The sequence below is a fragment of the Syngnathus floridae genome, chromosome 12 (assembly GCF_059516105.1).
Source record: "Syngnathus floridae isolate MCC-2025c chromosome 12, RoL_Sflo_1.0, whole genome shotgun sequence".
Lineage (NCBI taxonomy): Eukaryota > Metazoa > Chordata > Actinopteri > Syngnathiformes > Syngnathidae > Syngnathus > Syngnathus floridae.
Genome location: NC_142424.1, coordinates 9382860 through 9410089, shown reverse-complemented (window position 1 = coordinate 9410089; position 27230 = coordinate 9382860). Strand labels below are relative to the sequence as shown.

General features: G+C 41.3%; 2 protein-coding genes and 2 long non-coding RNA genes across 8 annotated transcripts; 2 read left to right on the top strand and 2 right to left on the bottom strand.

The window, feature by feature from the left end:
• Positions 1–534: 534 nt before the first annotated feature.
• On the bottom strand, positions 535–2591 carry LOC148390006 (uncharacterized). Its single transcript, XR_015861538.1, has 3 exons — positions 2301–2591; positions 2016–2173; positions 535–812 (listed from the first exon to the last, which is right to left on the bottom strand). It is a non-coding gene; the product is annotated as an uncharacterized LOC148390006 (long non-coding RNA).
• A 683-nt stretch (positions 2592–3274) lies between these two features.
• On the top strand, positions 3275–6056 carry LOC148390005 (uncharacterized). The gene is made up of 3 exons (XR_015861792.1): positions 3275–3528; positions 3615–3944; positions 5186–6056. It is a non-coding gene; the product is annotated as an uncharacterized LOC148390005 (long non-coding RNA).
• Positions 6057–8338: 2282 nt separating this feature from the next.
• dnajc25 (DnaJ (Hsp40) homolog, subfamily C, member 25) lies at positions 8339–12468 on the top strand. Of its 2 annotated transcripts, XM_088392554.1 has the most exons (6): positions 8339–8728; positions 9479–9631; positions 9745–9915; positions 10000–10115; positions 10204–10303; positions 11636–12468. In XM_088392554.1, the coding sequence occupies exons 1-6, from the start codon at positions 8408–8410 to the stop codon at positions 11753–11755; spliced, it is 981 nt and encodes a 326-aa protein (XP_088248680.1). In that variant the 5' UTR covers positions 8339–8407; the 3' UTR covers positions 11756–12468. The 2 variants fall into 2 exon arrangements, with proteins under 2 accessions (XP_088248680.1, XP_088248679.1); XM_088392553.1 differs by having other exon boundaries at positions 8341–8728; positions 9745–10115.
• Positions 12469–13308: 840 nt separating this feature from the next.
• Positions 13309–25594, bottom strand: spina (spindlin a). 4 transcript variants are annotated; one of them, XM_088392390.1, is made up of 11 exons: positions 25436–25594; positions 25210–25336; positions 23970–24603; positions 22541–22557; positions 20764–20845; positions 19945–20042; positions 19670–19718; positions 19443–19578; positions 18394–18511; positions 17235–17468; positions 13309–15726 (listed from the first exon to the last, which is right to left on the bottom strand). In XM_088392390.1, the coding sequence occupies exons 6-11, from the start codon at positions 19982–19984 to the stop codon at positions 15527–15529; spliced, it is 777 nt and encodes a 258-aa protein (XP_088248516.1). In that variant the 5' UTR covers positions 19985–20042; positions 20764–20845; positions 22541–22557; positions 23970–24603; positions 25210–25336; positions 25436–25594; the 3' UTR covers positions 13309–15526. The 4 variants fall into 4 exon arrangements, with proteins under 4 accessions (XP_088248516.1, XP_088248517.1, XP_088248515.1 ...); XM_088392391.1 differs by lacking the exons at positions 22541–22557; positions 23970–24603 and having other exon boundaries at positions 25187–25336; XM_088392389.1 differs by lacking the exons at positions 22541–22557; positions 23970–24603 and having other exon boundaries at positions 25206–25336.
• Between the last annotated feature and the right edge of the window lie 1636 nt (positions 25595–27230).

The following is a 27230-nucleotide window of genomic DNA, read 5'->3' as shown; positions in this document are numbered from 1 at the left end:
AATCTTGTTCTTGAGATGAATGACCATTTTGGTAAATGATCCTCCCTCCATTGAACTTGTAGCTTGCTTCTCCTCCATACTGTTGATTTATATTAACCGATGTGTATGCTGCAGAATAATTGAAGTTAGGATTTTTCGGACGATTTCCAGGCTTGGTGGATTTCCATGAGTCCATCCACTCGGAAAAGGACAACTCTCCGTTGTGTTGTTGCTTCCCAAATGATACTAAGAGTTTGGATTTGGGCTCATTGTGTTTCAGATGAGGAAATGGATCTTCCTTATTCTTCCTTTCATTTGTGTTTCTCAGCCAATTTGCAGAGTGATAGGAATCCAGGGTTGCTGACTCCATCACTTTGTAGGAAGGCATCCCAAGTCGATGAAAGCTGGGGCGATTCATGCCGCCAAAGTCATAAGGATAGGACTCAGAAATCTCAGAGGAGTCTTGCCCAGTTGGAAAGCCCCAACATTGATGCCAGGCTGATGCAACATTGTCCTCTAGCGGTGATGACAAATCCTTAGTGTAATTCCATGCCTTGTCCCAGTCCAAAGTTGGGTGTTGATTCTCTGGGATGAGCATCATCGAATTTCCGTAATTCTTGTTGTCCAGAGCAGGTGTGGTCGAGCCTTTGTTTTTGTTATCACGCCTCACTAGAGGATATGAATCTTGAATAGTAAGTCTAGTGAGGACTTGTTTGCTCTTCCTGATATTACTCCTGTCTCTTTGAGTCTCATCTGCTGTTTTCGACTTCATTTCTAATTTTTTCTTGTCTCCCTTTTGGTTTTTCAAACGGTTTTCCCACTCCAAATTAATTCTGTGAAAATAAGTAGGCAGGCAAGACAGGGTTAATAAAGAAAAGTTTAGGACAGCATTTCCTATAACAAACAAGCAGGGCTGTGGCTAGACTTTTGGGGGCCCTAGGCAAACAAATTTATTGGGGCCCCCTGGTGCGCTAACAAAGCGTGCCCCTGCTGGCACCAGAAGCGCTCTTGGCATAGTTTATTTAGGGGACAACAGAGAGCTGACAAAATTAGAGTAGAATAGACTATATGGCAGGCATATATCGTGTAGTTAAGTAAAAAAAAAAGAAATACAAAAAAAGGTTTGAAACGGGCAGAAACCGTTCCATTTTCTGATTAGCTGCTGCACAAGACCATGGGGCTCCTTTAGAGTGGTTTCCTACTCTGATGTCATTGCAAAGGGCGGGTTGCTGCGGTCATTGCATTTGCGTCTTTGCCACATTGAGACATGGCTGTGGAGTAAAGTTTGTCGGCCTTCGGGGCCCCCCTAGTGGCCTGGTCAGTGGGGGCTCCAGGCAGTTGCCTGGTCTGCCTAATGGTAAAGCACGGCTCTGCTAACAAGTCCCTATACAATATAATACGCCGATTGTCAGTGTTAAGTGCTTTTTGTTTTAACTGCTGCTTGCTAAGTAAGTATTTATCATTGATCTCTTGTTACATTATAAGACCAATTATTCAAGTGTAATTTTCAAATTTTGGGGATGTCACACATAAAGCAATTAATTAAATAATCAACACCAAAATGAGAAGAAAAATAAAACGTTATTTGTTTCAAAAAATAGTAGTGGTATTATGTTCTTACACACAGTTTTCTGCTCCTCAAACCTCAATCCAGTTTTGTGACTAAAGCTTTTGTAAATGTAGTTTTCAAAATTTTTCAAAATTAATCTGAAATTCAAAATGAATAGTGAATGAATGATCGTATACTTTACAATAGCAAATATTTTGGGAGCAGGGCCATTCTGAAAGCCAATAGGTGTCAACATCACCCAACATAAAAGGTCACTGTAATATAATACTTGCTCCTTTGCTTTATGTAGTCCACATACTTAACAGAATAAAATTATTTTATTTGATCATTATTTTTTTTTTTACTATAAATCCCAACAAAGTATTTGATTTATAGTTTTATTACACACAAAAAAGTTTGTATTTGAATTGTTCTTTTCAACAGGCACAGTACATATTTGCAAACACAACCATATCGTGGTTCTTACGCAGGCAGGGCACTGGTCTGTAGCCGTTTCTGCTCCTGGTCCAGCTTCTGTTCATAATTTCGTGCTCTGATTTCCCAGATGTTCTTCAATAGGGATGTATCAAGGCCATCCACTTGTGCGTTCTTCTCACTGGACATTTTGTAATTGCTTCAAAGTCCCTGTAAATGTCAAGAAAATGTGTCCGTTACCATACATTATCTACACAATTGCATACTTTGACTATTATATACATTTCTATGTATGTTGACACAAACTGATTTAGAAATTGTGGAGGAGAGGTTGTACCTTATCTGATGAATCTCAGCTCTGTATGGACACACTGCTCTCCAGCTATTTATACTGTCGCTCTGAGACTCCACTATCATTGCTGCATTCATGCATGCATGCATGCATGTTTAAGTGGCTAAATATATGACAGTGCAGCAACAGACATTAAGTGAAATTGCCCAGAGATAGTATCATGTTGAGTTTGACATCTTGTAAAGATATGGTACTCAGTGTTGAGTCATTCTTTCAGTTGTGCAATGAAGAAGGACTATAATAACATAAAAAAAAAATAACAATGGATTAATCAAGATGGTGATTTACCGTGAAGTCCTGCCTTCTACGAGCAATTAAGGGCTGTACAAATTGCTTTAAAGCAATAGTAATTACTATTGCACCAAATGACGTAGCCACTTGCAAGTATATCCTTTATCTTGAATTGTGGTTTGCATTTGATTTAGGTGTTACTGGCAGACATACAGGTAGTACATGTCGTGGTGGGATACAAATAGATGTGTACAGTCCGTACTCATGTCTCTTCTAGCAGATGAGACATTTGATACAACCCAATGTGGGTTCATCAAGTTCAGTCCTCGTCCAAAAAACCTTAAGCAGGAATCTTAAATGTGTTGAATGACACTGAGATGTCCAGGATTTTTGTACATGTTGTACAAAACGTGTATTTCAGTTTAATTGTTGCGTGCCTACGTCCATGAATTTGTACACAGATTTATTAGTCTAGAAAAATGACGTTCCATGCTCATTTGTGGTGGTTGTGAGCGAGCAGAGGCGGCTCATTTGGAATGGTGAGGGGGAAACGGAGAGTGTATACACTTATCTATCCTCTAGAATTCCCACTTTCTGACTTTAAAGTCAGAATTCTTTTAAAGTCAGAATTCTGAGAATAAAGTCAGAATTATGACTTTAAAGTCAGAAAGTGGGAATTCTCACTTTAAAGTCAGAATTATGACTGCTTCTTCTTCTGTCTTATGACTTCAGACTGGCAGCTCTGTTGAGGCGAGCCAGGTCAACGTGTCGTCGTCCAGATCAATCAGGCCTTGTTTGCCATTCGGTGGCCGGTGTTTGGGGCAACTGCTGATGATGTGCTCTACTGTCTGGACTGGGTCCCCACACTCGCAGGAGGCACTATCTGTGAGTCCCCACCTCTTCATTGCAGCTCCATAGCGTCCAACGCCTGTCCTCAGGCGGTTTAGGGTTGTCCACTGTTTCCGGGGCAAGTCCTGGCCAGGTACGTCTGTGGGGTCATTGATGTAGTGGTGCAGCCGCGATGATTCTGCTGACTTCCACTGTTCTCTCCATTTGGTCTTGACCCAGGTGGCCTTGGAAGTGTCAGCTGATGTTATGCAGAGCAGCTCATGGACTTGGATGGCAAAGGGGCGTCGTGACTTTAGGCGCACACGTCGTGGTGTCTCTGTGACGATCTTATGTGCGAATGTGCTTGGGTGACGTCAGTTCTCAGCCTCTACGCTGCCTCCCCTACGAGTAGCTTACAGGCTTGATAAGCCTACAAAAGCGAAACTAATGTCTTTGCCACGTCTGTAGACCACAGAAAGCCTAGCTGGTTTAGCGTTACTGCAGCTGAACGTTGAAGGCCTTACCACCACTAAACTCAACGTCATCGAACAGATCGCCATCAAAAACAAGGTGACTACAGTTCTACTGCAGGAGACCCACAACAAAAACAAGAATTATGACTGCAATAACTGCAGACTACCCACGAGGAAATGGGATGAATGAGCTTGAACAAAGTTAATACTGTCAAACCTCGGTTTTCGACCACAATCCGTTCCAGAAGGCGGTTCGAGAAGTGAATCGGTCGAATTCCGAATCTATTTTTCCCATTATAAATAATGAAAAAACAAAAATCCGTTCCAAGACTATAAAACCCCCACCTTTTTTTAAGCATTTTTTTCATTTGCGCATTTTTGTCCGATCGCGCAACTGCAGCGCACCGCGAAACGAGCTACCGTAGTGCGCCGCCGACCGCGCAACTGCACCGCGCTGGTCGCATTATTGTGACAGAGCCGTCGCTGAAATTTAGAAAATATTTTTAAAGTCCTGATGTACTTTCCAAAATTTAAGTGGACCTCAGTGCGCAGGAAGCTTAATTTAGTCCGATCGCGCACCCGCAGCGCGCCGGGCGCTCACTGTTGCACTGCTTTAAGAGCGTTTTTGTGTTTTAGGATGGCTTTACTGCTCCCACTTGCTTTCTTTGGAGGCATGATTAGGGGTTAATACAATCCTCAAAGTAACGAAGATACAATAACGAACGGAGTCAGTCGGCATCCGGGCCGCGCGGTCGGGTTTTCTCGGGTCCTTTCGGCTCATCTCGCGAGGTTCGACCTCTGAATTTTGTTCGACAACTGAAGCAAAAAAACCTCGAATTTTTCGTTCGAATTCCGATTTGTTAGAGAACCGGGACGTTCGAAAACCGAGGTTTGACTGTATTCAGTCAGGAAAGAGCCTGGATTTAGTGGCAGATAGTGTTAACAATGTATAGAAACTGAAATAATTTTCTCTCGTATAATAATAATGTTTGGTGGGTGACATTCACATTTAGTTTAAACTAAATAGTAATTATTATAGAATGTGATACTGTTGACTACAGCAGAGGACAATAGTGGGCTTTTTCTTTGAAAGGACCACTAGCCAGGTACTCGTAATCTTTAAATTGGATGCGTGCGTGCGTGCGTGTGCGCGCGCGTGTGTTTGTGCGCGCGCGCGTGTACGCTCGTGTGTACGTACGTGTTTTTTTTATTTTGCTACTGGCCAGTGGTTACACGGTATTTGAACGTGAATTAAATTCAACATACAAAAAACACGATTAGTTCTCACTATACTTTTGACAAACATAACTCAAACATAACTATATACTATCTATCTAGCATTACAACGAGAAAATATGACAACAACCTCCTGCTGAACGTCAATAAGACCAAGGAAATCATTGTTGACTTCCGGAAGGGTCACACAACACACCTGCCGCTGATCATCGACGGTGCTGTGGTGGAGAGGGTGAGCTGCACCAAGTTCCTGGGGGTGCACATCAGTGAGGACCTCTCCTGGTCCGCTAACACCTCGTCACTGGCAAAGAAAGCTCAGCGCCGCCTGTACTTCCTGCGGAAGCTCAGGCGTGCATGTGCTCCTCAGGCAGTCCTGTCTACATTCTACCGTGGCACCATTGAGAGCGTCCTCACCAGTTGCATCGCTGTCTGGGGTGGTAACTGCACTGAACAGAACTTGAAGGCCCTGCAGCGCATAGTGAATATGGCTGGTAAGATTATTGGTGCTTCGCTCCCCTCCCTGAAGGACATTTACACCTCCCATCTCGCCCGCAAGGCAACCTCGATTGCCAGAGATGTGAGTCACCCGGCTCACTCTTTGTTTGACCTTCTGCCCTCTGGGAAGAGGTACAGGAGCCTGCGCTCCCGCACCACCAGACTCGCCAACAGCTACCTTTCTCCAGGCTGTTAGGGCCCTGAACTCGCTACCCCCTTCTGCGTAGCGTGCGGCACTGTTGCGCTATTTTCGGGAATGTCTGCTGTACGCGCACTTGCTCCTTTTTTTTTTTTCCTGCTCCTCTTATTTATTTATTTATTTATTGTTGTGTTATTTATTCATTATTTATTCAGCACGCTTTTGTTATACTTGTTTACTTGTTTGTCTGTTGTGAGCCATGTCTTGTCACCGTGGGATAGGGGGGAACGAAATTTCGGTTTCTTTGTGTGTCTTTGGCATGTGGAGAAATTGACAATAAAGCTGACTTTGACTTTTGACTTTGATATGAAAGTACACATTTTTAAAAACTGTTCTTCTTGCACATGCACACTATTTTGCGCTGGCACCCTATGAGAAGGGGGGAGATAATGTAATTGATTTTGAGTTTATGAATATGAACAACTATCAGACTTTCATCAACAAGTTCTTCTTTATTGGAGACTTGTTTTCAAACATAATTTTACACCTCAGAACACACCAATATGGAACAATAGGTATATTTTGATTAATAGATTTCTTTTTTTTTTTCTTAATGGTTCTCTGGAGGCATATGGACTATATCTGACTTCATGGATGAGGAGGGAGGAATCTTGCATCATGCTGATTTTTGTGATAGATATAAAATTTCTTGTAATCAAAATAAGTACAAAAAATTCAAGATTCAAGAGTTTTTATTTGCCATGTTTGAGCGTGCCAAACAAGGAATTTGACTTCGGTAAATCACAGCCTCTGTTCAACATTTAGGTGACTAACAACACTCAGGACATGTGAAAAATGGCAAATATTCTCAAACATCCCCTGATCTTAAACTCCCAAGAGGGCAAGGAAAAACTCAAAACTCCAGCTAGGGGAAATGAGAAACCTTGAGAAGAGACCACAGATGGGAGGGCCCCTCTTCCAGGATGACCAGGCTGCAATGGATGCAGAGGACACATAGTACAAACAGTGTAGACAATTCAAGAACAGGTGTGGAAAGCAGGATGTTATTGCACAGCAATGACTCTGAGACTCTAAGAGTGGTGTGAGTTCATCAGAGCAACAGCCTGGGGGAAGAAGCTGTCTCTGTGTCTGCTGGTTTTGGCGTATAGAGGGGAGTAGTTCAGACAGACTGCAACCTGGGTGAGAAGGGTCTGTAGAGATGTTCCTTGCACGTTTCCTGGTCCTGGACATGTACAAGTCTTGGATAGATGGGAGGTTGATTCCAGTTCTCTTTTCTGCAGTCCTGATTATCCGTTGCAGTCTGTGCTTGTCTTGTTTGGAGGCCGATCCAAACCAGACAGTGATGGAGGTGCAGAGGACAGACTGGATGATGGCAGTGTAGAAGGTCTTCAGCAGCTCCCGCGGCAGGTTGAACTTCTTGAGCTGTCTCAGGAAGTACAGCCTCTGCTGGGCCTTCTTCCGGACAGAGTCTATGTGGCCAGTCCATTTCAGGTCCCGAGAGATTGTGGTTCCCAGGAACTTGAAGGTGTCTGTAGAGAGAATAGTATTACTGCGGATAGTGAGGGGTGAAAATGGTGAAGGGTCTCGCCTGAAGTCCACTGTCATCTCCACGGTCTTGAGTGGGTTCAGCTCCAGGTGATTTTGGCTGCACCAGTGGACCAGCCGCTCCACCTCCTGTCTCTACGCAGTCTCATCACCGTCCTGGATCAGTCTGATGAGAGTGGTGTCGTCTGCATACTTCAGGAGCTTCACAGGAGAGTCACCTGAGGAGAAAACGTTGGTGTAGAGAGAGAAGAGCAGTGGGGAAAGGACGCACCCCTGAGGGGTTCCAGTATTGGTGGTCCGGGTGTCAGATGTGATGCTCCCCAGCCTCACACGTTGTCTCCTGTTGGTCAGGAAGCTGGTGATCCGCTGACAGGTGGAGGTAGGCACCGCGAGCTGGATGAGCTTCTGTTGGAGGATGTCAGGAGCGATGGTGTTGAACGCCGAGCTGAAGTCCACAAACAGGATCCTGGCGTACGTTCCTGGGGTGTCCTGGTGGTGCAGGATGTAGTGCAGCCCCATGTTGACTGCATCATCCACCGACCTGTTTGCTCGGTAGGCAAAGTGGAGGGGGTCAAGCAGGGGGCCCATGACATCCTTCAGGTGGTTCAGCACTAACCTCTCGAAAGATTTCATGACCACAGATGTCAGTGCGACAGGTCTATAGTCATTCAAACCTGTGATGGCGGTCTTCTTGGCCACTGGAACGATGGTGAAAACATTCCCATTATCCCTGATTAACATGATTAAACAAGATAAATTTATTCAAAGATAACTCCATGTTTAAGGCTGTTACATAAAATCAAAGTCAAAGTCGGCTTTATTGTCAATTTCTTCACATGTCAAGACATACAAAGAGATCGAAATTGCGTTTCCTACTATCCCACGGATACATGTTAATGGGATTGATTTTTGTGATGAAAAATGTAACAAGTTAATTAGACGTTGTTTTTTCTTTTAGAAAACTGTTTTTCTAAAACTAAAAAATCGCGCTGGCAGCATTTATGTATTTTGTCTTTGTGTAATTGCCGTATGTAGTAAACAAAGATGGCCGACCCAATGCGCATGCGTACAGTAAACGCGTAGGCACCGCAATAGTGCCTTGACAGCCACCGGTAGTCGTGGAGATGGCTACGCCAGCGGAGTCCTGCTGTGGACGTGAGTCCGCAGTGTGGTCCTGGTGGTGGCTCTCCGCGCTATTGTTGTCCTCGCTGCCTGTCGCAAGGGGGCTAGTGGAGGGTCTGTACTGCGGTACCGAGGTCTGCTATGACGTGCTCGGGGTCACACGGGAGGCCTCCAAGGCGGAGATCGCTCGAGCTTACCGGCAGCTGGCTCGCCGCTACCACCCGGACCGGTTCAGACCAGGAGAGCCTGGGTCGGAGGGAGAGACTGTGGAGTCAGCCCACAGAAAGTTTCTGCTCGTTGCTACGGCCTACGAGACTTTAAAGGTCGGCTCAGTTCCCCGGTTATTTTGCCAACGCATGCTCAGTCGCCTCGCTTACGGGCTTAAAATAATACAGGCATCATTGCCGGTGTTGCGTCACATTCATTTTGATTAATTTTAAGGTCTCAATTTTCATTGGGAACTCACCTCATACTCAAATAATTTATTTTGGGTATCTATTCGGTATCGCATCTCGTTGATGTACGAGTAACAGTGGGTGTGCTTGCTTTTTCATTATCACACAAGTGGCATCGCATTGCGAAAGTCGAGTCAAGTATTGTTTTTTATTTTGTATTTCTCCACTTTAGACATCAATCAACGTTGTCTGAAACTTTTACAATAGGTCCACAGTGACTGAGGCAGTTTGTTTGAACGTTTAAGCACTGAAAGCAGGAAGACAGCATTTGCAATGAAAGACAGAAATGAAAAATCTAATCTAAAGTAAACAGTCGTCAAACACAACCTCCACTATTAGCAAGACCGGCCTGGATTCAATTCACTGCCTGTCCAGTGGAAAAGTGCCACATGGACAGACGCGCATACATGTGGCAGCGACCTAAACATAATACTACTACACACACAAACTTTGAAGTATAAATTCCCTTTCTAAGAACCTAAATGAATTGCATTTTTCCAAATGGCTTCCAAAATTTGAAAATTGCACTCAACTACAGTACACTACAATGTCAATTAAAATGTGATTACTTGTTCAGCTCTAATTTAACCGTTAGTATAACCCCTCAAATGTGTGCAGGATGAGGACACTCGTAGGGACTACGACTACATGCTCGACCACCCTGAGGAGTACTACCAGCACTACTACACTTACTACCGCCGACAGCTCACTCCCAAAGTGGACGTCAGGATCGTAATCCTCGTCACCATATGTGCCATCTCTCTTTTCCAGGTAATGTGTAGTCATGAATTATGATGGAATAAATATCACCAACAACATGCAATAACTATTGTTCTTTGGTAGCCTGGTGATAAATCTCTTGTGTCCTCCTCTCCTGACTCCAGTATTACAGTTGGCACAGCAGCTACAACGAGGCCATAAACTGCCTGGCGAACGTCCCCAAGTATCGGATCCAGGCCACCCTGATTGCCAAGGAGCAAGGCCTCCTGAACCGGACCAAGGAGAAGGGCAAGAACCGGCGTGCCAAAGAGGAGATCCGGGAGCAGGAGGAGGAGGTGATCCGTGACATAATCAAAACAAAAATCGACATCAAAGGTGGCTACCAGAAACCCAACCTGTCAGACATCCTGCTGTGTCAGATAGTGTTGTTCCCCTACTACCTGATCAGCTATGTGGCCTGGTATGTCTCCTGGGTTTACCACTTCACCATCTGCAGGGAGGAGTACGGTGACCAGGAGAAGCTTTACATAATCAGGTCGGTTGTTTATGGAACAGGTCGTGTTTGGTTCTGAAGGAAAAAAATGGCCTTCTGTTTTGACCCCACTGTGTACTGGTTTGAACAGGAAGCACATGAAGATCTCACAGTCTCAATTTGACAGACTGGATGAAGCCACCAGGCAGTCCTTCTTGGAAAAACACCTCTGGGTCAAAGAAAACTTTGAGGTTGGTGACATTCCTCAGCAGATAAAGCTCCTTCAATTTGAACTTTGATGATGAATTTCCTTTTTTCATTTTCAATGATTTTTAAGTAGATGCTTTCTTTATCGATTTTTACTTCTCCAATATTTTTTTTGTGGTTAGCCAATGCCCCTTCTCCTTTTGTGGAAAACGTGTTAAAAGAAAATGCAATACATAATTTTTTTTTGTTTTTGTTGAGTCCCCCACCCCACCCAACACATATATACACTGGTACTTTAGAATGGGTGTCAATTACATATAAGGGGAATTTTTGCTTTTTGTGGGCCGGAACAGTCACTATCCACTAGTGATGGGTCCGGCAACACCGATGCGTCGGCGCATGTGTCGAGCTCATAGAGCGAAGCCCCGTGTCGGTGCGCGTATCGCTTTAAAAAAGCCACGTGACCGAACGAGCAGCATTGTAGTCTGTCAAGGAAGCACGCTTTAGCTCTGTTAAAGGAAGCGCATTGTCAACGGGATGGATCTGCTAAAACAATATCTGATCTTTTGCGGTTCATCCTCGAAGTTATCAAGAATTATGGAGCAGCCCCAAGTCAGATACTGGGACAATCAAAAGACCCACTACACTGCACTCCAGCCTCATCTGTGCCGTGTGAGTGTGTGTTTTCAACGGCGGGAGAAATTGTGTCCAAAAAGCGCAACAGGCTCAATTTAAAAACATTGGAAAAATTTTGTTTTAAATAAAAATGAGTAAAAAACAAATCTCAGTGCACAAGCATCCTCTTTCACAACACGTTCACTTAGATTTTCATGTTACGATACATGTTCACATTATTGATTGACTGTAACTAAAAAATAAAATATATTTTCAATTTAAATGAATATGTGAAATAATACAATATAAAATATGATTACTTAAATTAATGAATGTATATACGAGGTCATCAAAGCAGGGTCAGTCGTGTCTGTCAATTAGGTTGCCTGTAGTATTTTTAAGGTCCAGCGGGTGTCAGCAGTCAGCGACAGTATCGACACAGTGTCAAGACAGTTTGCCAATGTGTAGGGATGACACACGACGCCTCATGGACCCATCACTACTATGCACCTAATCCACTGCAGTGTTCCCCTCTTAAACTGCTCTCACCCTCTCAACACATAGCAAATGTATACAGCGCATTTGAAAAAAGTCGAACCTGAGCAGGGTTTTTTTAAACTCGGGATCAGTTTAATCATTGTATCTTTTCCTCTGTATATTATGAATTTCCTCAGAAACATAATTCCGGGATAAACCTTCTGTGGCCTTTACCTGTATTATGAAACTGTAAAGTGTAAACATTCCTCCGGTGCCTTCTCCAGCTTTACAGAGCAGAACAGGAAGAGGAGATGAAGGTGAAAATGGCCACCGACCCGAAGATGAAGAGATACAGACGCTGGAGGAAGAACGAAGGACCAGGGAGGCTGACTTTCGACGACTGACAGCCATAAGTTGTGACGTGCCTCAATGCCAACATACATGGATCATGCCAGTGACGTGTGGGCATACATACATACTGACAAACTGTTTATATTGAGAAATATTTTCATAGAAATGAGGCCTAATGCAAGGACAATTAAGTGGAATAAAGTGTAAGCTGCAAAGGAGATGTTTACATTTTATTTCATTACCAGTAATTTAACTTCAGTGTTTAAGGCATGTCACTTGTCCCATTTTTGTCACCCTGCTCAATAGTAGATAAGAGCTGAAATAAATGTAAAAACTGTAGAAGTGTTACAAAAGGAAGTCTAGGTGTGCCACAGCTGCAAGTGAACTGCACCCGTCTTACCCACAGTCCTTCTTTCTTGCGCGCACGCTGAACACCTGAACAGTTGCAAATTCGCTTGAACCAACGTTGCAAGTTTGACTTTGCATGAGCATTGGATGGTGGTAACGGCTTAGGTCTGCTTCTTCACACAATTGTTTACATGATGAACCAAAGTCATCTCCAAATTTCTGTAAATAGTGATTGGCAGTTCTTTCTCATCACACTGTCTGCTCGGGAGTGCAGATGCATCATTCGGGAGCGCTCTAATCAGCGTTTTTATGAATCTTCAGTATTTGTAGAAGGCACAACCTCCTCCTTTATTCAATTTTTAACATACCATTTTTTATGATGAATTTTATAAATAAAGTTTTGAGGTTTTGACTCTCATCCTTGTGTTCCGAACCTGGTAGATGACTGAGACAGCAGGTGTTTGTTTCAAAGAGACCCCACCTGGGAAGTGGCAACCATTTTAAATTGGGGCGGGGGTGGAAGTAGCACTATGCTATCTCCATTGGTAGCCATTCCTCACCACATGATGTAACAATTAAGTAATTTTGTGGAGAATCTGTGATCTTGGATCTAGGCTCGTTTTGAGTTGGTTTTCTTGAAAACAGGACTCAGACTCTCAAATCGCTTTACAAATATCATTATGTTCAGTTGTGATTGAAATAAGTACTAGTATTATTTAGCAATGTTAATTATTGTGGACAGCTATTGCTTCATGGTCAGAGCTGTTTGTAATATTTTAAAGAATCAAAATATTAGGAACAGCTATTAAAATAAAATATTCTAGCCCACTGCAAGCCAAATGAATACATATACTGCTGAATTAATACTAAAGTCATACTTGAGCATGTCAGTCATAATTGAACATTTTCTATTGTAATGACTTTATACAGGAATGCAGACATATGATGTCATGATGATTACCAAGCATCTAGTCAGATCCACAAACTAGTTTAGTCTCTGGTGGGTAAATTGCTATTGTTTGATGTGATATATTTACAATTAAGTCCTCTATGCAGTTAGTTGGCTTTGCAGTACAACTATAACCTGCAAAAAAAGAACTGCAATTTCTCTTGAAGTCTATTCCATGTCTCATAAGATGCCAATGTAATTGATGGCCACATGATCAGCAAATAATATAAATTTGAATGTAGGGGTTAATAAAAGGCAACAATTCCTCAGTACAGTCTGGGAACACAAACCACATGTTTACATGAACAGTAAAAATTAACATATATGTTTAATCATACAAAAAAAACAATACAAGGCAGGGTGATAGAAAAAGCCATGTCATTCCGACATCAACAACAATTATCAGTAACTGCAAGATAAAAGAAAACAGACTGTTATGAACACAACTTTGCAGGTAAATTGTGTTGTCAACTAAAACAGTGCGTATTGAGATGAAATACCTCTATCGAAAAACATACTATATGCGCATACAAGTCTGGCAAAGACCATTTTTGTGCAGTTATGAATGACAGCTGTCATCTATCTGTTCTGATGACTATCTACGTCACTGGAAGTACACAAACTGAAGGCTTGACATTTGCATCTCATCAGTACATAGACTAAACCAAAACACCCTCAATGGCTTTCAACATTGTTTTCTTTACCTCCTATGTGATTCTTCAGGGTACATTTTGGATTAGAAAACCAAGATCATCTTTTTAGACCTCAAAACATATGTATCCTCAAACCATACATAGCATGTTAGGTTACCTTGTTTAGTAATTACAGACGCAAACAACGCTTCAGAGTCTTTGTTTCGGATATTCAGCTATACGACATTATTGATTTAGGAATGATGGACTGAAACACAAAAATGTCTGTGTTTATCGTAAACCTTCACTTGTGAGTAAAGGCAATGAAATGAAAAGAAACATTTTCTGGAGGATCATTGTGTCACATACAGAGAGTAATACAACCAACTATCTAGTGTATCCAATGGTGTGGAACTGACCAACACAACATATACCAACATCACCAAAAGTCTGATTTTTCACATCGCGAACAAAAGAAACTCGTCTCGAGTTTAAACGCAGACATGGGTGGAATCCCGGTTCTATTCCTCAAAAAAAGTCACATTGGTTACACTCAAGTGTATTTCTGTAAGGTTTCTTTCACTCAAAATCTGACAACTCCCCCAGAGAATATTGGTTGTTTTACTACCTTCTTTACTCCTTCCTCGGGATTTAAGGTGCAACATAATGCAACATTTGCCTTGAACTTCAACACTAAGAATGCATAACTGTTTTCAAACAAGTTCAACTGGAGGAAGCGCAGATATAATAATCATCATAGTATCGTAATAATAAGACAAACTATACCTCACAACTACAACTTTTTGTTTTGTTTGTTTTTAAACTCCAGCGACGTTTCAGCAAGTACACAAAAGCATTATGCAAAGGCTTTAGTGAAATCATAACGAACAGTCAACAACACTTAAAAAAAAATCCACACCAACTAGCAGTTTGGCAATAGAAAATTAGTGGGAAACAAAAATCCCTTTTTTAATCACAGTTTTCATCTGCGGACGTCTGATGATTCCGTTAATTTTGAATAAAATCTCTGAAATTAAGTCTTTCGTTTTTTTTTTTTTAAATCCAATGTGTCTCCTGCTTTGTTCTGTACAAAACCCTGCTTTGTTGTTTGGGATATATCCAGTTTTGATTTTCATATTTTTCATCAACAAATAAATTCCTGTCCTCATGAATGTGAAACTACTAAAATGGCCATGGGTTTGCTTAAGGATCACTGGTTAGTGATAAGCGCAAAACATGTTCAAAAGTCAAAGAACATTGAGGGATGATAGGCCCAAATAAAGGAAATTCCATGAATATCTAAAGCTAAAGGAAAATAAAAACAGTATTCATTAAATAAAGAGCTTTCAAAAGAGTCAAAATGATAACATGGAAGTGCAAAGGACTTTGAAAATAAAGACTGGATTCACATGGTTTGGGCTTGGTATTGGGCATTTATGTTCTTTTCATGGCTTTAAAATAAAAAAACGGGGCATCCAAATGGTCATAATACGAGTCAACAGACAACGATGAGGATGTCTCTGCGTCAAGCTTCATTCATATCCTCATATTCAGAATGTGTAGTGTGATTTTTCTTTAAATGCCATTTACACTAACAAGCACTGTCAAATTGAGTTTCTTGTAGCTTGTTAGTTGACAAAGAAAGAACTACCTTGTTGCTACATTGCTGCCTACCTAACTACCTGGAGTTCTTTCTATATTCCCAAGTCTGAATAACAGACATAATTGCCAACTCAAACATGTATACTTTTCGCCTTTAAAAGATCCCCTGGGGCTTTAGTCGTTAAGGGTCAGCAGAGCGTGTTACGGGACGACGTTTGTGATGTGTCAACGTGTATGTGTCTGTTGTTTGGTTTCCGTCCAAGGAGAAGTGGGGTCAGGGTGTCTGCAAAGTCTTATGAAGTTTTCACCAGGTCGTAGACATAAATGAGGTGGTCATCGTCAAATTTGATGAAGTATACGGACGGCTTGGCCTCCACCTGGTGGATGACCATGCCTGTTCGTTTGCCTCCGTCCTCTTTGGCATACTCCACCTGTTTCCCCACCAGACTGTCCACCACCTCGCCTGGTTCCCTCTCAGCTGGGACGCTGTCATCTACGAAAATGAAGGAATGACAGACAAAAGGTAAGACAAACAAACTGCAAATATGTCATATTTCGGAAATTGTTATCAGACAAAATCCAATTTGGATTCAAGTTGACATCCATTTGTCAAGCAGGTGTCAGTGGAGCTGTAAACAACAGTTACTTTTGTGTCCCAATGGGAATGGAATGCTAGCTCTCCAAATTAGTACAATAATTTCTGGAATATAGACCGTACCAGCTAAAATTAAGGCAAAATTTTGTTTTGTTCATATATAAGAGAACATGCACAAATCATACGATATCATAAAAGTCATGAACAATCTATAGAGAAGACGCACTGGACTATAAGCCGCAGGGTACAGAGCTTGCAAAAAGTAGCGGCTTATAGTCCGGAAAATACAGTAACTAACTCTCCTGGTATGTGGATTACGATGCACTGTGACCTATATTTACCGTATTTATTCTAATTATCGCCCAGGGTAATAATTAGAGAAGGTGTATGTCCAACAGGGGGGGTGGGCGATTAATAACTTTTTGTCTGATCGCCAAGGGGCACTGAAATGGGCGATAATATGTATATTTTCCTTCTGCAGTATGCAATACCTGCATCTCGCTGGTGTTCTTAACACTAGAACAGTGGCTGTTTTGATCTACCTCTAACAGCGGGGTGTGTCAATTGACGCTCCATCGATGCGACACGTTACCGTCGCACATCACATGTTGCGCACGTCATGTTATCACGATCGTCTTGTTCAAGCGCACGCCCCGATAACGTAATTGTGTGAGGATATTGTAGTGGAGTGACGAGTGTAGTTGTATCATAGTTTAAGGAGAAAAACAATTTAAAAGGGACATTTGAGGTGCTGTCAAAGCAGTCATATTTAAACTTGCGCAATGATGTCGGCATACGGTCGCGGAAGAAAACGTATGTTTTGGGGGAAATTTTTAGCAGCATGGGGAATAATTAGAGGTATCAATGTTTTTTATTTATGTCATCGCTAACACACACTGGGCGATTATTAGAATATGGGCGATAATTACAATAAATACGGTATTCACATTTTCACATGGGATAGAAGTTTGATTTTTTTAATGAAATGAATAAAAATTTCAATAAGCGTTCCCTATGAACCCAACCACAAATGTTTTTTTAAATAAAGAAAAATAGAACTGAATGTAATGTAAAAAACAGTTTGTGACACATGACTTCTTGTGCCTCCTTCTGGTGAGTGCATCTCAGCCACAAAATGACCAAAGAATCGAAAACTGTAATTTTATATTACACAATGTTATGTCTTTTTTTCTGGTGGGGCTGGGTAGTCAGAGAGACAGTAAGTCACACACGCGCGAGCACACACACGCGCACGCACGCACGCACGCACACACGCACACACGCACACACGCACACACGCACACACGCACACACGCACACACGCACACACGCACACACGCACACACGCACACACGCACACACACACACACACACACACACACACACACACACACACACACGCTCACTTGAGTCAGGCATGATGCGTAGGTCTCCTTCTTTAAAGTCATCCAGCAATTGGTACATGTAGAGGACTGGATCTTTCTCGTAAGTAATATAAAACCAGGTGGTCATGATGGGAGCCCGGGCCAGGACCATTCCCCGCCATTCCTCCTTTGGACCTTCCTCGGTTTCAAACATATGTTCCACCGCTTTGCCTATCATTGTATCAGCTAGATTGACGTCTGTCAGGCGGGACTTAGCTGCATGAATGGAAGAATAAGAATAATGCATGAGCCACTTTTCAGGAAATCGTGCGGCGCGCTGCACATCAGTAAAACTAGGACATTCCCAAGTAAACACCTTAAGAGTTTAGCAGTGTTTATTTAGAGAAGACAATTCGTTATGAGTGAAAAGTTCCGAACCTAAAAGGCTACAAATTGAATCTGTGAATGCAACGTGAAGAGCACATGTAGGGCTGGTCGATTATGGAAAAAAGCTATGAATCACAATTATTTTGGTAATAATTGAAATCACGAGTCGTCAGGCGATTGTTTGGTGCAAAACAATAAAATGTGTCAAAAAATATTAAGACAAATTTCTGTGAAACTCGATAATTATGTAAGGTCCTTAATGGACTAAACATTTTTTATGACAAAGCAGATGTACTCTATAAATTTAAGAACAGTTTTCTTGTATCCACAAACATTGTGCATTGGATATTAATGCATATCAATAATCGTTTTTCTTACAATGACGCCAATTTGGTAATCGTGGAGTGTAGTAATCGTATTTGAATTTCGATTAATTGCACAGCCCTAAGCACATGTGACATGCATCACACACTGCGAGTGAGAGCATGATGAAATGTGTCATTCTGGACGTATACTGAATATTTGTCAGATCACAAATGACATTTCATGGCAAAGATTAGATAAAATACTGTGGATACATTCAAAGAGGAATGTCGTAAATATTCTTCACCAAGTAGTCTTAAATGGTTTGTTAATTCTATTCTATATTTCATAAGGCATGTTTTTCTCAAATTAAAAACTGCTATTCCAAGAGGCAATTATTTGATATTTTCGTCAAGATCATGATAATGGGAAGCAGTGTGGACATAGATCAGGGTCAAATGTTGTTGAGCACATCGCTCAACATTAGACCCTGATCTCAGTTCACACTTACCCAGTCGGTCAGGAAGCACCTCCAGTCCTTGAACTCTCTCATCCTTGTGAAGCTCCAAACCGTACACACAGTCAAAGCCATCATACTTTATTAGATAAAGAGACGGATTCACTGGGACCTGGTTGTGACAAGAAGCAAGAAGTCAGTAAGTGAAAAGATTGAACACCCTTCAATATTGGCTCAAGTCAGAACAACAATACAGACATTAAGAGGAAAAACGTCAAATCTTAACACTGCATATATAAAAAATATTCAAAACATTTCCTCTACTTCTTCCCCTTGATGAACTGCCTTTTCCGGTCGGCAAGTTTTGGGGCAATATTTGCACACAATCTGTTTGCTGTTGAACTTTTGAGTTAATTTCAGTGCCGTCATTACGTGTTGCATTAATGAAGAAGAATGAGCCACGTCGAAAGAATCCACGCAAACCCAAGCCATGATATTACCTGCACTGAGTTTCACAGATATGTTTTTACATTTCAAATTATTAACTGGGCGGCTCGGTGGCGCACTGGGTAGCACGTCCGCCTCACAGTTAGGAGGGTGCGGGTTCGATTCCACCTCCGGCCCTCCCCATGTGGAGTTTGCATGTTCTCCCCGGGCCCGCGTGGGTTTTCTCCGGGCACTCCGGTTTCCTCCCATATTCCAAAAACATGCTTGGTAGGCCGATTGAAGACTCCAAATTGTCCCTAGGTGTGAGTGTGAGTGCGATTGGTTGTCTGTCTCTGTGTGCCCTGCGATTGGCTGGCAACCAGTTCAGGGTGTCCCCCGCGTACTGCCCGATGACGGCTGGGATAGGCTCCAGCACGCCCGCGACCCCCGTGGGGACTAAGCGGTTCAGAAAATGGATGGATGGATTATTAACTGATCTTTGTGTTTTCAAAGTTGCCTTTCCATCACTTTGGTGACTGTTCCATCTATCATCACACTAGTTGCAGGCATACCGTATGAAAAAAACTGTGACTTCTAGTCCGGAAAATACGGTATACCATGACAGAATGGGAAAAAAAACCCTCATAGTTAAAACTAGTGGAACCAGTATTTCTTACCTGGTCAAGAACTGTCCCTTTCCATACTACATGCCCACTTCCGTCCTTCCAGATGTGTTGGATCCTACAGCCGACAATGTTGCGTCGTGGCTGTGACATAACTTTGGTGGTTGGGCCCAGATTGCTCTTATGTTTCCTTCGGGGATATAGCAAACAAAACTGTCAACTTGAACAGTCATTTGAGGTGCAGTAAATACTCAAGTAGGAACTAAATTAAGGTGACGTACTTATTGGGATTTTTTTTCTTCATCATATTTGCAGAAACACCTGCATGCCCTGAGGAGAAGCAACATCACAACAGAGTCAACAAGTGGGAAAAAAATAAAATTGCAAGGAACTTGCAATCATGGTGGTTGTTTGGTCTCCCATTACACCCAATGTGCAACATCATTGTTACAGCAATGTATCATAAATAATTGATGAAAAATCGAATGTTTTATTCCCATTTCAAATAAGAAATCAAGAGACAGTGACACAAATTGAACATTTTACGAGGTAGGACCTGTATCAGCAGTGTCTCTGTGATCCGGAGTGCTCTTCATTCATCTGGAGGCGGTGAGGCAGTCAGGCTGCCCAGCTACAATGCAAAAGGTTCAAAGGCTGGGGGGGAACAAACAAAAATCATAAATCATTATTTACAGTGGACTGTCTCGCACACAAAAAAAAGTTACAATGTTACTTTGAAAAACCAATTTGGTTAGTTTTAATTGTTCACTGAAGAGTTGGCATTTTATTCACCAATGCCTTTCATTCATTAAACACATTTTACTTTCCATCCCTTTATTTTGAAACTAATGAAATTTGCTTCTCAACTAGTTGCTAAATTATTTGACTTGATGGCATTATTGGTTTAAATAAACATGTTTTAAAAAATAAAAAAAGACAAGTCAGTATGTTCAGCACGATGTTAGACACACAGTGTCCTTGGAAGAGTCAAAAAATACAATTGATTCATAAAGCAAATTTCAAACTTCATTTTCCAAAGCACTATAAAAAAAAGAGAAGATTTTATTTCCAATTGACATAAAAAAATGCACAAAGAAATTATCATTCTATTACTGGTTTGGTTACTAGCAAAATGGTGATCACTGTCTTACAAAGTAAAACCAAATCTTTCATTTTGATTTGCCACAAAGATTATCAATCTGCTTTCATTGAAGACTACAGGAACCAGAATATATTTACGGTTTTAATTTTAAATGAAAAAAAGTATCTAGTGCATGATTAATTGATCAAAGATAACTATTGAAAAACATTTAGTTATTGATTAATTGATAACGGTTACACCTCTAGATTGATTGAATGATTTGTCTGTACTTACATTCTTCTCACATCAGATGATGAAGAGTTCTGAGTTTCTTGGATTCTGGGGGTCTTCAGCTCCACATAAATCCGAAACAAACCTAAAAAAAAAAACTGCTGGTGATTAAAACTATAAGTTGATAACACCAGAAATTTTACAAATTAACAGTAAAACAAAATACAAAGAAAAAGTAGCAAAGCCAATGAATTAAAATCAACTATATTTTGATGTTGATTTGAAAAAAAAATCATACATTGTAATTTATACAACCAAAACACAAAACAAAGAAATATGTACTGATCCTTTTTTTTTTTTTTGCCATGATCAATTATTTTCTTTCAATTGTCAAATTTCCAAATCTTCATAGAACCTTATTCAGAAAATGATTGCACGAACCATCCATCATCCATCCTACCTTTAGGAAGCTATTAATGTCAGTCAAATTTATTTGCACTTGAGTGACAAAACTAAAAACACTCATTTGTCATGCCTAAATAGGTGCAAAACAAAAAATAGAAAATCAATTCTTCACAGTCGATTGGATTCTCAACGGTGACCACCCCCAATTACTCATTGTGAGACAAAACTTTATAATCCAAACTTAAAACAACATTGTACATGACGTTTCAGTGTATGAACAGCGACTCCTGGAAATTCTGCAACACATACTCTACACTGTGTATCAAACCTAACTTGACCTGAAATTAGGTTGTACCCTGTACAGGAAATAAACACGCATGAAGAGCAAAAGCGGTGAAAAGAACTAGCTGAGCCTGCAACTGCTCAGTAAAGCTTTCATTTCGGAAACATGAGACTCGGGCCAGAGAGGGAGTCCCCTGTGTATTATTTATCTACAAGCAGGGGTCTTACGTAACACATCTAGCTCTTAAAAGGAGCTAAAAGAGCAAAGAATGAGAACACGCAGAAGATAGACATGGGCAGTGACATCTAAATCCAGTAGAATAGAAACATGCCCCCTTCTCAGGTATCCCCAGCAGCTGTAGAGGATTTGAAAAGCCATTCAAGGAGCAAATGTCACATGGAAAGGATTAGCTCAAGTTGAATGGTCAAGTTGTTTTATGGCAAGCTGGGAGACTAAAAAGTCATCACAAACAAGTACTATTAAACGACACATATTAATGACTCCAAGTTGCTCTTCTGCCAGCAGGAATGTAAATTTGGACAGGGAAGCAAAAACGGGATACGACTTTGAACTGGAGTCACAATGACCTTCAGAGTCTTGACTCATGACCAAAGACTTTTGAGCGTGACAAACAACCACGGCAACAACAGTAGGGGCAATGAAGCAGAATCTTGCCATAAGCAGACTGACATGCTTATCCCAGGTGGTTACCTGCAGAGGCAACCAACCTTCTAGAAACACATATCATTTTCCTGCAGCTGGTGGTGATTTCTTCCCTGTTGCCACAGGCAACACATGATGAGTCATCGGTTGTAATAGGGCAGAGTTATTTTGGACAGAAACGGCTCAATGTCATCTTGTGCAGCATTGAAACCAGAGAGGGGTGGTCCCATTGTAACAAGGAGCAGACCTCAATAATCATGTTTAAACAAACTAATAAATAAATAAATAGCTATCTTTGTTCACCACCACACCATCAGAATTTCATCAAGTTGTAGGATTATTATGTGAAAATATGTTTGCTGAAATAGATTTTCGAACACCAATTCTTCTAATATTATGAATGAAGACCTCTGATAAACTTGATATGGCCGGGGGAAAAAACATTCAACACTATTTTCTCAGTCGTGTAAAGTCGTTTATATTACTTACACTGAGCTCAGCTCCTTCTGTTGTTTCAAGTGACGAAAGGGGGGGGGGGGGGGGGGGGAGGAACAAGCAGGCAATGAGTGGTGCTTTTTCTTTAGCTTTTTTGTGATTTTACCACAGACGGGAATCAGTGTTCAAATTTGGTTATTTATATACAAACAGGGGTGCACAGAAAATCTTGGCTTGAGGTTGATCTCTCGCCCTCACAGATGAACTTGACAGACTTACGGCACATCCGAGGAAAGCTTATCAATACTGGGTGAAAATGTCATTTTAATTTTACAGCAACTGGAAAAACCCTTTTTCTGATTTTTGTTTGTAAGTATTCCTTAAATAACAACATGGGTCTAAACATCCATCCATCCATCCATCCATCCATTTTCTGAACCGCTTAGTCCCCACGGGGGTCGCGGGCGTGCTGGAGCCTATCCCAGCCGTCATCGGGCAGTAGGCGGGGGACACCCTGAGCCGGTTGCCAGCCAATCGCAGGGCACACAGAGACAGACAACCATTTGCACTCACACTCACACCTAGGGACAATTTGGAGTCTTCAATTGGCCTACCAAGCATGTTTTTAGAATGTGGGAAGAAACCGAAGTGCCCGGAGAAAACCCACGCGGGCCCTGGGAGAACATGCAAACTCCACACAGGGAGGGTCGGAGGTGGAATCGAACCCGCACCCTCCTAACTGTGAGGCAGACGTGCTACCCAGTGTGCAGGGTAAACAATAGAACCTTATTAGAACTGTCACGGCAACATACTGTCCACTTGTCACTACATCAGAAGGGCATGAAAATCCCGATTTGTGCCTTCCATCGATGAGTCAACAAGCCATTATAGGCAAGAAAACGGTGACGACACTACCAGAAGTGGTTGTTGAGTAAGGGGGTGGACAGGAGGGGTCTTTGCATTCCCCCTTAAAATACCACATTGCGCTTTCTCGTCACTAGGTGGCAATGTTTTCTACAGTTTTGAATAAGTGAAGACGCTGGTTTTCTCATTCTGAACAGCTGTTGCCATAAAAACAAAATGACATTTGTATTCTCACCTGTTTCACACCCAAAGGTTTGCCAGCTTTCAAAGGAAATCCATTTGCAGATTTGTGTTGTATGATTCTAACCAAACTAACCACTTCACCACTTACGGTAGTGTTTACTTGTTTGTCTTTTTTCTTGTTTGCTTGCTTTTTTTGTTAATTTGTTCGTTTATTTGCTTTCTTGATTCCACTTCTTTTTTTTCGTTTGCAATTCATTTTTCCTGTTTTGCTTAATTTTTGATTTGCAGTTGTGTTTCATCTTGATGAGTTTTTGTTAGCAATTCTTATTTGCTTGATTTTTGTTTGTATTTTGCCAATTGCAGTGCACACACACAAACAAGCATTCATACTCGCAAGCACATCTATGGACAATTTGGAGTGAATAATGGGCCTTACCATGCACGTTTTGGGAAAGTGAAATGAAACCAGAGCACCAGGAGAAACCCCATGCAGGCTAGAGGAGAACATTCAAACTATTATTAGAGGAGCCACTAAAACTCACGACTTGTTATCTGTTAATCAATTCAAATTTATTTATAAAGCCCCTACTCACAAAGGGTTTTCAAAGTGCTTCTGGTCCACAGCTTACAATGATAGACATCCATCCATCCATTTACTATACCGCTTGTCCCCACAGGGGTTGACAGGGGGATAGACATCTTACTAACAAATACTCAAAACCATGAATTTGAATCCATCTTGGTGAACAATATGGCCTTCTGACATAATGTGAGATTGAAACAGGGGTTGAAACAGGATGAATTCAGAAAAAATATTTTCAATAGACTTATTAAGCATTGACACTGAATCTACATAGGTGGTCCCTCAAGGTTCCCTGGCTGTGACATTTAAAGTTCAGCTGATGCTTAGAAGAGTTTTCATGATCACTTTGGAATTTCAGTGTGATGTTTTTTCTTTACTTAAATCAAAATACACAAATTCTTCATACTGTGCTTTCAGAGGCTGCTGCATTCCTCATGACCTTGCTGAAGAGTATGACGATGACCCAGAACATAATAATGGAGAATGGCTAAAAAGAAACATGAACGCAAACAAAGATATATCTTTAAATGGACAAAGACTACTCTGAAGCTCATTGTGTCATTAACTAGTATATGGTAAGTAGATCTTGCAAAATACTGCATGGATGATATGCTATTATTTTCACCGGTGTGCTTGTAGGACAGCAGCTGAATTGGTTTACCTGGGGGATTAAACTTACCTTTGCTTTAAATTAGTTACATTGGTGCCTATGAGCAAACATAGCAAATAATATTGAAGGTTTGAAATGCATTATACAAAAACAAAATGCAACAGCACAATATGCTCAGACAAAGACATTCTGCTCATGCAGTAAAAATAGTTGTTGGTTTTGTGACAAAAGTAGCTTGTTTTTCTGTCTGCTGTGTGAAATAAGCTTGCTAATATGACCAATGCAAAGGCTGGTTGAGAACATGGCAAATATACAGACATCATCCCCAGTGACTGGGAAACGAGCAAGCGGGTTCTGCAGGGCCAGCGTCAGCCATGTTGCTCGCTTGATTTACTCTCGATTGTTTAAACACACATACAGTGATCAGCCAGATAAAGGTGTAAATGACGTAAGGACTGACCAAAAGATGAAAGACATACATACTGCAGGAAGATTATGTCTCAGGCTGTCTGCTGCGGCGGCTGCTGCTGCTGCTGCGGCGGCGGCTGCTGCTGCTGCTGCCCGGCCCCTCCCCCGCCAGCCGCCACACCAACCGACTGCGTGAGGACGCCTTTTGGCAAAACGAACGCAGAGTGTTTTTGTTTTGGGCGGTTTACCTGCAGCATGACACGCAAGTTGAACGCCAGTTGCGCGTTCACTTCTGTCTTACCGTTTTTATTTTTCACCAGTGTGTCCAAAATATGACTGCAGTGAGTTGTCTCGCCCTCGGCTGTCTGTCAACAGAACCCGTTTCGAATACTCGTGAACGCGCTGGGACTGCACGGCCATCGCATTATGGAAGGTTAAGACATTTTCATACAGTTGTGACAATTCCGGTGAAGACCTTCAAAATAAAAACAAATATGAATCGTACAACAACAGAATGAAAGACGAGGAAATGTGTAAGGTCATCATAATAAGTTTATGACAACTGAACATTGATTCAAAAGATTATTCTGTTTTACTGATGTACGTTTGATTGTGTTTCAATCTATCAAATTTGGTCCAGGAATAATGAGCATCAGTGGTTGGAACCTAAAAAGCACAAATATTGAAATTGATTTTGGTATTTATTTGTCGCACAACTCTTTAAAAATACATATTTTATACCTTGTACTCTTTACTTTGTTGACATAGGCTTGTTACTTTTTATGACCGCTGTAGATTATGGCATAACGTAAAAAAAATTATTGAATTGATTGATTGATTGATTGATTGATTGATTGATTGATTGATTGATTGAACATTGTGTGCAAATACGTTTTCAGGTTGTATAGAAGGTGTGTGTGTGTGTGCGTGTGTGTGTGTGTGTGTGTGTGTGTGTGTGTGTGTGTGTGTGTGTGTGTGTGTGTGTGTGTGTGTGTGTGTGTGTGTGTGTGTGTGTGCGTGGCGCGCGCGCGTGCGTGTGTAAAAAGCTTAGTATGGTTCAACTCTAAAATCAAGGAACCACTGAAACAATTGAAATGTTGCCATAAAAATGTGCTCTTATTTTTCTTTACAAACTCTGTTCCGGCCTTAAAGTCGCAACTTCAGCATGTCACTTTCTCTCCCCGCCCAGGCAGCCTCTGCCAAATAGTGCAACCTGGAAGAAAAGCCTGGCGCATAACGCTTTTATTCTTGCTTAATTGTGTTCCAGCCTTCTGTAGAATGCGGAGAGAAGAGAGCGGCTGTGACTGCGTACGTGCGCGTGCATGCGAACGTGCGAGCGTGTGCGTGCGTGTGGATTTATGCTTGGAGTTTATTAATTAGTGTGAAAGCGAAGGCCTTCACACTTATGTTATTCTACATCATTCACTTTATTCATCTTCTATTTTATTCTCCTCACTTTTTTGACGCGCCTTCCTTCCACATAAACCATCCAATTCACTCCTTTCCACTTTTGACGTATCCAAATATTCACGCGATGAGCGCTTGCATTTTTCCATGTTCCGTTTTCACAAAATTTGCAAATTTACAACAAATTTATCCTCATTCATTAAATTTTAATGGTTAATGATCATAATGGCACATTTAACATTTCACATTTGCGTCATTCTAGTTTGAAATTCTCATCATTCAGAACATTCAAATCACTTTGGGGAAGGTTTTTTAACATTCTCAAAATTGCCAAGTTAAAGAATTTAACGTTTTCATGTTTAAAATTTGCGTAAAATGTAGTTTTTCACTTCTAATTTCTACATTTTTCAACCGATTCAACCCGTTCCAACTTTCAAATGTTCATCTTTTGCCTACCTATTCCGCAACTTTCCACTTACCAAAAATTCCAAATTTTCAATTTTGAAATTCACGCCAAATTTTCCCGAATTTCGTTTTTCCCATCTAATTTCAGTGTTTCAACTAATTAAACACATTCCAGCTTTAAACATCATTCTGTATCATTCCCCAAGTATTTATTGAACTTCTTTGCCTTCACACGCAATTTCTCCAGAAATTGCAAATTCTAGTTCATTATATATATATATATA

What these genes read in the sequence shown, in the direction of transcription:
- dnajc25 (XM_088392553.1), top strand. Translation starts at nt 8,408, where the DNA reads ATGGCTACGCCAGCGGAGTCCTGCTGTGGACGTGAGTCCGCAGTGTGG. An exon ending in CGGCCTACGAGACTTTAAAG is followed by an intron (nt 8,729 to 9,478) that starts GTCGGCTCAGTT and finishes AAATGTGTGCAG; the next exon opens with GATGAGGACACTCGTAGGGA. An exon ending in GGGTCAAAGAAAACTTTGAG is followed by an intron (nt 10,304 to 11,635) that starts GTTGGTGACATT and finishes TGCCTTCTCCAG; the next exon opens with CTTTACAGAGCAGAACAGGA.
- spina (XM_088392391.1), bottom strand. Translation starts at nt 19,984, where the DNA reads ATGAAGAGCACTCCGGATCACAGAGACACTGCTGATACAG. An exon ending in GGTGCTTCCTGACCGACTGG is followed by an intron (nt 17,469 to 18,393) that starts GTAAGTGTGAAC and finishes CCATTCATGCAG; the next exon opens with CTAAGTCCCGCCTGACAGAC. An exon ending in ACGCATCATGCCTGACTCAA is followed by an intron (nt 15,727 to 17,234) that starts GTGAGCGTGTGT and finishes TCATTTTCGTAG; the next exon opens with ATGACAGCGTCCCAGCTGAG.